Source organism: Myotis myotis, unplaced genomic scaffold (genome assembly GCF_014108235.1).
Source record: "Myotis myotis isolate mMyoMyo1 unplaced genomic scaffold, mMyoMyo1.p scaffold_m19_p_11, whole genome shotgun sequence".
Lineage (NCBI taxonomy): Eukaryota > Metazoa > Chordata > Mammalia > Chiroptera > Vespertilionidae > Myotis > Myotis myotis.
This window is the reverse complement of record NW_023416315.1, coordinates 23,663,699-23,673,408: the sequence shown is the minus strand read 5'-3', so window position 1 is coordinate 23,673,408 and position 9,710 is coordinate 23,663,699. Positions and strand designations below refer to the sequence as shown.

Here is a 9,710-nt window from a genome sequence, read left to right as displayed (position 1 = left end):
ACCTGGTTCTTTCCCAGCAAACTGAGGAAGTGAGTTTACCATGTGCTGCCTCACTAGGAGTTTCAGAGTTTCGGAGTTTCGGTCTCCACACTCAGGTCCCGCCCTTGGGCCAGTTCTTGGGAAGGGCTTATGTCCCTGCAACACAAGCCGGGGAGAGGGGCCGAAGCCTGGGAGGAGAGGGTGCCTTTGGGACCCTCTGGCTGGGGGCTTGGGGCTGGCGCTCCCACCTGCTTTAAGCGCAGGGAAATGTGCGCGTCAGGTTGTCTGCCTGACCCCACACCGGAGTTGTGTGGGTGCGCTTGGGTCGTGGAGATGCTCCACTGAGTAGAGAGTGCAGGAACCCCCTACCCTGGAGCCAAGCGAGTTGGTGATCCTGGTGACAGGCGACAAAGATGAGCTGGGCTGCTCCTGTCTCTGGCAGGACTAGCCGGGCCGTTTGGGCGCCGCTGGAGGGCCGGGACTAGGCTTTGGCGCAGTCCAGCACTGGGGAGTGCCCGCCTCGCTCCCTCACGTGGTGCCGGCCCCCTACCGCCGGGCAGGGCCTGGCCTGGAGAGTTGGGGTGTGATGTGGGTGGCTCCCCGCAGACACTCTAGCTGCAGCGGTCCCAACCCCTCCCCCGCCGCCGCCTCCAGGCGGGAAGTGGAGGGTGGGAGTCACTGGAGCGTGATTGCCCGAGGCCCCTCCTGTCGCTGCGGGAGCTCCATAAAAGCCCTGCTACAACCCGCTCACGACACCCCATCACCGGCTCTCACACCAGGGAGAGGTGCTCCGGACAGGACAGCAGAGTACTCGCTGCCCCGCCACGCCCGCCCGCCCGCCACCGCCGTCACCGTGAGTGCCCTCGGGCCTGGACGGGAGCCCAGGGGTTCGGTGCGGGACCCTGTCCCACCCTCTGCGGAGCCTGGGGCGCTGGGAGGGCCGTGCCCCACTCCCCAGCCCCTGCTGGACTTGTGGGGTGCTTTCCCGCCCCTATACGCTCCAGCCGCCCTGGCCACATGATTCCACCTGCCCTCCTGGTCCCCTCTGATCCTACAGCCGCCCTTCTCCCAGCCCCTCTCCTCCCGGCTGGGTGGTCCTCTGGGTTGCCTTTCGGAGAAAGGGGAGGGAGAACTCGCCCCCCCACCCCTCAAACCCCAGGTGGCGGTTTCCTGGGGTCTCAGCCTGCAGGGAGGTTTCCCAGGCAGCGCCCCTGAGTGAAGAATCCTGTATCCTGGACGCAGCACGTCCAGCCTGGGATCCGACCTGAGACCCACTGGCCCGGGCGCAGTTCTCTCCTCTCTCCCCCAAATGGCCAACCCGAGTGGTCTCGGCCGTCTCCCCGGCGCCTGCAGACGCAGACCAGAAGTCTCAGGAAGAAACTTTCCTCCCGGACAGGGTTTGGGGAAGGAGGATAGGAGAGTGATGTCCCTTTACGCAGCAGGGGGAACTTAACTAATTACAGGGTCTAAACTGGTGCCTCCAACTACACCACTCTCCGCCTGTGACTTGGACCGAAGTCGCAGGGAGTTTCCAAGTGGAGTGGAGGGGGCGCGCAGATTGTACCCTAAGCCGGGCGGGGCTGGCCACACTCGCCCACCTTTGTATCGCCGGGGTCTAGCTCGTTTCGGGGGTCCTGGGTGTTAGCAGGGGAACAGGCTCTGGGAAGCGAGGGGGGGTTGGGTGTGGCATGTGTCCTTTAAACCCCCCACCCCTTTCCCTGCACCTTTGGTGCCCTCAGATGCTGGGGAGCAAGCGACTGGGGCTGTCCCGCCTGGCGCTCGCCCTGTCCCTGCTCGTGTGCCTGGGCGCGCTGACCGAGGCGTACCCCTCCAAGCCCGAGAAGCCCGGGGAGAACGCGTCTGCGGAGGAGCTGGCCAGATACTACTCTGCGCTGCGACACTACATCAACCTCATCACCAGGCAGAGGTGGGTGGGCCGCGAGGGACCTCCTCCAGGAGCCTCCTGTCCTGCTTACCCAGGGTCCTGGGGTCTCCGAGAGGACAGGGACCATTTCTTCTCCTTCGCTGTATCCCAGGGCAGGACCGAATCGGGATGGTCAGCTCTCAGGGAATGTTTGTACAAGGCACTGAGTACTTTCCCTCTGCAGTTAGTCACAAAGTCCCCATCCCCAGAATCAGGTTCTCCGCACTGTGTGGCTGGCATCCCCTCCTACCCATCATCCCCTTGCCTTTTTTGTTCTTAGAGCAGTGGGGGTACTGTTTTGGAACCAGGAAGGGTAAGTACCAGGTGAAAGGTTGGGCAGTGCTCCCCACCCCCAATGGCTGCAGGGAAGCCAGAGGGCAGGGTGGTCCAGGAAAAATAACAACAAAACCCAAGGAGGAAAGAGCTGGTTGATAAAGACATTGCCAGGTTTTCCAGTCTGCCCAGAGCAAATGGAGTGACAGTGTTTAGGAAAAGACAAATAGAGCTATTTTCTTCTCTTCTGTACTGTGTGTGTCTCAGACCGTTACTTGAAAATTCTGGTCCAAATAAATAGAGATTTAGCAGAAAACAAGTTGATCTAAAATACAGACGTTTGCCCATTTTATAGCAGGTGAGTCCTGAAAAGAAAGTGTCTGCTGGGTGCTTTTTTAGGTAGAAGCTTATTGGTCTAGTCACTCTGGGGTGATTCCAGAGATTGCATGGAATTCAGGAAATTGTAAACCTCATGCCGAACCCCCAGGAAGCTGAAATGAAATCCCACATTTTCACTCTCATTGTCAAATATTAAGCAAAAATTCAAATCCAAATAATTTTACAGATAATCTAGGATTTAAAATGTTTCTAAAATTGGTTCATCTTAGTTCTGAATCATTCAATATTTTATTATTTTAATTCTCAAGATCAAATGACCTTAATAAGCTAAAAAACAATGAACCCTTTAAAAGCACTAATGCTATTTAATATATTTAAATTATGTTTTATAAAGTGTTGTTTTTGTTTTTATCATATTTTTGCTGTGTACAAGTCAGGGAATAGTTGGAATGGATGCAAAGAGGGGAGAATTTCTATTTCTTAAATGAAGTTTCTTTTTTATGTTTCATCAAAAAGCTGTTTCATCCTGAGAAGTTTTCTAAAAGATCCCAATTTACATAGAATCAGAAATACATGAGAGTACCAGAATTAAGTAGTATTGGCTTATGGTCCTTGAAGACTGATAATGTTAATTACTGAAAGGCAACAGAGTTTTATATCCTAATAGACTTCTCAGAAAGTTAATTGCTTTTAGTTCTTGCTTATGCTATCTTACAGACCAGAGAAAAGAACTTGTACAAATAAAAATGATATTGTTCTTTTCTAAGAAAACCCTTATTAGTTCTTTAGTTTGTCATTTATAACACCCAGGAGAACTTAGTTTTGAAAAGACAGTTGCTATAAAGCTTTATCATTATACGGTATAAAGCTTTAGCATTTCAAAATGTTTTCCTAGGACTTACTTTGTTCAGTCTTTACCTCAGAGCTTTGGAGTGAGTATATTTATCTCCATTTTACTAAGAACATTTCATGGAATCTTTTTAGGGGTGATGAAATTGGAGCCCTCGTACTCATTTTCCTTGGATGTTGTCACCACCATCAGCAGTCAATATGACTTCCAACATCTTTGATGAGAAACAAGGGGAAGGGACTTGAGTTTCATGGGAAGAGATTCAGATTCAGTGGAAATGAGTTGGCCCTAGAGCAGAGTTTTTGTCTTATCTTCATATAAATTCCTCCTTAGGAACTATTAGAGGTTTATAATCTGCACCAATAATCTGCATTCTGTATGTGTATTGCCTTCCCACCACACACACCCGCTCAGATGCACATGTTGGTATTTTTGGAGATTATGGTGTCATTTGTGAATATATGTTTGATTTTGTCATAAATGCTCTCTTTCCTCCCTTTTTCCACACACTTCATGTTTTTAAGCTGTGTACCCTGGTTCACTACTTTCAAAAGCTGCATTATTTTTTTTCTAGAGCATGGTAGATCCACATCTTGTTAGATCAGTGGCTCTCACCTCAGGCTGGTTTTTGCTCCCATGATATTTGGCAATGTCTGGAGACATTTCTTATTATCACAGTGAGGGGTGGTGCTACTGGCATTTAGTGGGTAGGGGCCAGGGATGCTGCTGAACACCCTACTCTGCCTAGGACAGCCCCCTTCCACGAGGAATTAGCCAGCCTCAAATGTCCATAGTGCTGTGGTTGAGGAACCCAGTCCTAGATAAGTGTTTCTCCACCCTGGTGACACCTTGCAGTCATCTGAGAAATTTAAACAATATGCTGGTGTTAGGCTGCACTCCTGTCCAGTTTAGTCAGAACCTGGGGGTAAGGGTGGATCTTGGACTTCAGAGCAATTTTAAAAGCTCTCTCATGTGCAGCCAGGATTGGGATATTCCCCCCTCTACAGAATCTATACCTTTGAAAATTAAAGCATTGTAGAGAAAAAGGATAATCCAGAATAAATTAGAGAAGGAAGAACAGTGAACAGTGCTGTCCTGTGCAAATCCTGCTATTATAGATGTAGTTTCTTTACCTGGTAAATTGGAGAAAATATCGGCCAGTTCTTTCATTCACTGGAGCATGATGAAGATAAATGAGTGAAGGTTGCCCAAGAGTTTTAAGATTAGTAAAATCAACTGATGGACAGAATACACAAGTATAAGCAGCAGCCTCAAGTCTGATAAGACAGCTCCAGGAAATCTTTGAGGAAACCTTACAAATGATGGGGACAGGGGCATCTGCTTATTTTTTTCTTCCCTTGGGTCCCAGAAAAGGAGCAATAATAGGAAGATTTCCCCCCAAACTTAGTTTAATTGTGCTTGATAGGCAGTCAGAATATGCCTTCTGACAGCTCTGTTCCTCAGTTTTATCTCCTAGCTAATCAATCCAGCCAGGCTAATCTCTCATTTGCGGAAAAAAAAAAGTGGCTGTTGGTGTCCAGTGCTTTTTTTGAAAAAGGGGCAAACAGCCTCTTTAAAAAAATGCAATTTAGTACTGTAGATTTGTTAGACTCGAGAGAGAGAGAGAGAGAGAGAGAGAGAGAGAGAGAGAGAGAGAGAGAGAGAGAAAGAAAAAGGGACGGAGGCATGGATCCATTTACTCACTCACCTGGAGAAAGTAATGTATGCCATCCTGACAGGAAAGCATAGCCTTGCATTCAGATATTGTCCTATTCATATCCTGCAACAGGAGAAAAAGACCAGAAACATTTCTACGGACCAGTAGGGTTCCTTTATTCTTACAGGGCAGATTAAAATCACAGCATGGCATATAAGCATACCCAATGGACGCAAGACACTGGGGGGGGGGGGGGGGGGGGGGAGGGGGGGTAGGGCATGTGGGGGGGGGTAGGGGAGGCAAGGGCAGGGGATGTCAATGGGGGAAAAAAAGGAGACGTGCTACTATTTGTAATACTTCAAACAATAAAATAAAAACTATATGACTACTTGAAACAAAACAAAACAAAAAAATCACAGCATGAGAGAAGGCTTTTAGCTTGTGGTACCCCAAATAAATAAGGAAAATATAGAACCCAGGTTCTATTGCTATCATTAAGAAAGTGTGGATTTCAGCAGCAGCAGCTTGCATTTGTGTATCACTTTGTCACTTTCAAAGCATTGTGACACACTGCATTTTCACAGAGTCTGATTTAAGTATGTTATAATTTTGTTTTTACAAATGAAAAAAACTAAGATTAAAAGACACAGGTGGGTCTAGAACTTTAGTCACCAATTTTGTTGTTAGAGATGTTTCTTAAATATCATCTAGTCTCTTTAAGATTTAAACTGCTGTATATCATTCGAACTATAGCCAATTAACTAATTATGGAAACATTAAAATCATACTTTCATGTACTTTTATTTCCTATCACCTAGTTATAAATATATCTACACATACATTATTTGTGGTATAAAAAGACAAGAATTTGGAATTTTGGTTGGGTTTAAATAATCTGCTGTTATTTAAGTATGTAAAAATTATATACATATTTAATTCAAAGTCATATTTATGATGTTTTTTTATTTTTTACTTTTTAATCAATTTTAGAGAGAGGGAGGGAGGAGGAGGAGGAGGAGAGAGAGAGAGAGAGAGAGAGAGAGAGAGAGAGAGAGAGGGAGAGAGAAACATGGCTGTAAGAGAAACATCAATCAGTTGCCTCCCACATGAGCCCCAACTGGGGATTGAACCTGAAACTAGGGTATGTGTCCTGCCACCTTTTGTGTATGGGACAATGCTCCAACCAGCTGAGCCACCCGCCAGGGCATGATGTTTTTGATAATAATGTGTGCTTTGTGCACCTAAGTTACTGTTAGCAGATAATTAACTGAAAATCAGTTTTAGATTTGATAACCCAAATGGAAGACCATCTTCTTTTTTTCTAAATATTTTTATGAATATTCAAAACTTGCTTTAAAGAATTTTTGTTGTTGTTGTTAGATATGGGAAACGATCCAGCCCGGAGACACTGATTTCAGACCTCTTGCTGAGTGAAAGCACAGAAAATGTTCCTCGAACTAGGTATGGAAGGGCTAGTGTGAGGACTCTGGGGGAGGGAAACCAGAGAGGGTTGCTTGGGGAGGAAGCTTTGGAACGGAGTCTTCCAGACCAGGTAGGATTTGGAGAGAAATGGGGATGGGGAAGAAGGTGGGAAGGACCTTTCTTTTCATGTAGTCATTTGTCAATCTCTAAACTGTGGGGTAATATTTCCTACTGCAAATTATTTGGCAAATTATTATTTCCTTGGAAAACTTTATAAGTGAATTTTACTGCAGAAATTACTCTATGGAGAATTTCTATTGGGTTAGAATTGGGGGAGCATGAATGAGTCCCCATCTCTACATTTAAATGACCAATCATCCAATTTTGGCTGGCATAATCATTGTTTTTTATATACTATGAGGAGTGTTTGGATATCCGAGAACATGTCCTTCATGAGTCTTATTCCAATCTTTCTGGTTTTACATGAAACTGTAGATAAATTACAAGGAGCTCATTTACTTTTTAACATATTTTAGTTCAACTGATGTCACATAGTAATTTATTGCATTCAATGAATGAATGCTGAACAATGTATTATTCTTAGGGGATTGTGGCCTTGGGACTTTCTTGGAGGGTGAACTATTTTGGGAAGAGATGCACACCAATATCTAAGGGTCAAACATGGGGCCAGGACCCTCTGGTGCCCCTGGACAAGGAGTTCTGCTAAAAGGAAGCCCGGTCCCCCTTGGTTTTCATCCGCTGTCTCTTGCCTTTACCCCCAGTTAGATCACATGGCATATAGCTCATCTATTTCTGTGGTAGCTTGTCTGCCTTAAACCCAGAGCTCAACAACGGCAAGAACCAAGTTCCCCAGAAGAGGTCACTAGAACACTTGCTCAGTGAGTGTGACTGGCGATTCCCTCTTCATTGGGGTTCCCCTGGGAGGTTAGAGCAGATGACCTGCCCTCCAGCCCTTCCTCTGTTCCCTTGTGCAATGGCCAGCCAGGGTGAAGGTGCAATTCCAGAGATGTTAGATTTGTTTTCTCCGAGGGAAACAACCATTTGGACTGGAATAAAGTTGCAGTGCTCATGTCCCTGGAGGTACCAGCCAGATTTCAGAAGCAAACACAAGGGAAACAAATGGAAAATTCATAAGGATTGCTTTTGCATACTAATCAATAAATGCTTTTTCATGTTTCATGGACATGCCTGTGGTGTTTGCTGTGGTAAAAAGCTTAGGGTAAGCTATACTCCGTCTACTTAGGATAAGAAAAAGAACCATCCAGACCTACTTTGTTTTGTGGCCTGAAGTTGCACAGTTAGGGCATGAAATAAAGTTAATTGCACCCTGATTGACAGCCACAATCAAGTGCAGTTAGAAGGAAACAAAACCTGACAGCCTTGATGTTGCCTGTGGATGCTATTTTATTAAAAAGGATTCTTTATAGTCCAAATACACAGCATCCAACTACATAAAAAGCCTTGAAGGGAAGCAAAGGAAGCATATTCAGAGTTGAGCAACAATAACTTTCTTGTTACAGTTTCGTGTGGCTCCTGTAGTTTTGATCTTTAGAAATACTGCAGGGTTCTTTGATAAACACAGAGCTTTTTAAATAGTCCCTCTGAGATTTAGCCGAGACTCCCATGGCCACGAGTGAAAGCTACTCAGCTGGGTCTGTGCACATTGCACCACTGTCTCCCGCTCTGATAATCCACATGGAATGCCAGTGGGAGCCCTTTCCACAGTTTCTGACCGTCTTTCAGTTCAGAACGGAATGTCTCGCTCTTGCCAGCCCCCCAGGAAGCTGGGGAGCTTCTCTCACACGCTCTGCTTCTTCTGTTGACAGGCTGGAAGACCGCTCTATGTGGTGATGGGAGAGGAAACTTGTTCTCCGGGCTTTGCCTATTTTCCAACCCCAATTTCATTCTGTTAAGCTAGAGTCTGCCTGTCCTCCCATTGCAAGCAGCCCCTGTGCCCCACTCTGCAGCGCTCTCCTCTGTCATCGTTGTATATATGTTCGTTTCAATAAAGTAACATGCATTCAAAAGTGTGTGCTGCTCAGTGAAAAATCTGATGTTGCGACAGTGAGCTTTAAGTTATTCATGAAATCAGTCTCCCTCAAGTAGCAAATTCAAGGCTCGTTTCACCAATATTAAAGCAGTGGCTATGGAAAATATAAAGATATGATGATTTGTGATGGCCAAGACTTAGCTGTGTGTGTGTAACGGAAGTATTTGGAAACACTGGACAGGGGAATGCTAGTTTGGAGCAATTTGATGAACTCCTGCCATGCACATGGACCCCTTGTTAACTTCATTGGCCTATGCTGTCCACAGACAGGATTGCTGTCTAATAGCATTTTCTGAAAAACATATTCTGTCTCCCCTGTTTAATGTGGTAGCCACTAGCCACCTGTGGCTTTTGAGCATTTGAATGTAGCTCATGCAAATAAGGAGCTGAGTTTTAAATGTTATTGAACTTTAAATAGCCACTTGTTTCTAGCAGTTACCATGTTAGACAGCTCAGGTATACATAGTTCCTTAGGCTACTACTCTTGGAATTTGAGTCATAAGCAGAAATACACTTGAGTTGGATGATTATGTTTTCACACAACATGGGGTATGTTAATTAATTTAGCTAAAGGTTATTAAACCTCTTCCTTCATGTACCTATTTGTATGAGCTTAGTTTTAAATCATTGTTATTAGATTCTTACATGTAATTTTTAAATAAAAAAAAATGGGACTTTTCCACTACATCTAAATGCCTGAAAGGCTAAACATTAAACAGTCTACATTGTATGTATAACTCTCCCCTCTTCACCTCATCATGCGAGAAAGAGGACTAACCCTTCACACCAGGTGAGCTCTGTGGTGCTGATCAGTGGCTTCCAGGTTCTCTGACCTTCATCTTCTCTCAACTTCTGAGTCCTCACTTGTGGAATGGGAGTAGTAAATCCTGCCCAACTTTCCACATGTCTATACTGGGATTAAAATTCAAGTTACGATATTGTTATAAGTAAGCAAGAGTAGGGAAGTGGCTAAGGATGATGTTCTTGATGATCACTGTGCTGGGTTACAAATCCCTTGCTACAAATGGAAGGTTGTGTCCCTCCACATTCATATGTTGAGATCCTAATCCCCAGTGCAATGGTATTTCGAGGTGGGCTCTTTGGGGGTGATTAGAACATGAGCACACATGAATAGGATTAATACCCATATAGAAAGGGACTCCAGAGTGTTCCCTTGTCCCTACTATCACATAGG

General features: G+C 45.5%; 1 protein-coding gene across 1 annotated transcript; it reads left to right on the top strand.

Moving 5' to 3' along the window:
- Positions 1-608: 608 nt before the first annotated feature.
- NPY (neuropeptide Y) lies at positions 609-8,495 on the top strand. The gene is made up of 4 exons (XM_036326990.1): positions 609-832; positions 1,719-1,906; positions 6,403-6,483; positions 8,292-8,495. The coding sequence occupies exons 2-4, from the start codon at positions 1,719-1,721 to the stop codon at positions 8,314-8,316; spliced, it is 294 nt and encodes a 97-aa protein (XP_036182883.1). The 5' UTR covers positions 609-832; the 3' UTR covers positions 8,317-8,495.
- The last annotated feature ends 1,215 nt before the right edge of the window (positions 8,496-9,710 follow it).

What these genes read in the sequence shown, in the direction of transcription:
- NPY (XM_036326990.1), top strand. Translation starts at nt 1,719, where the DNA reads ATGCTGGGGAGCAAGCGACTGGGGCTGTCCCGCCTGGCGCTCGCCCTG. An exon ending in AACCTCATCACCAGGCAGAG is followed by an intron (nt 1,907 to 6,402) that starts GTGGGTGGGCCG and finishes TGTTGTTGTTAG; the next exon opens with ATATGGGAAACGATCCAGCC. An exon ending in GAAAATGTTCCTCGAACTAG is followed by an intron (nt 6,484 to 8,291) that starts GTATGGAAGGGC and finishes TTCTGTTGACAG; the next exon opens with GCTGGAAGACCGCTCTATGT.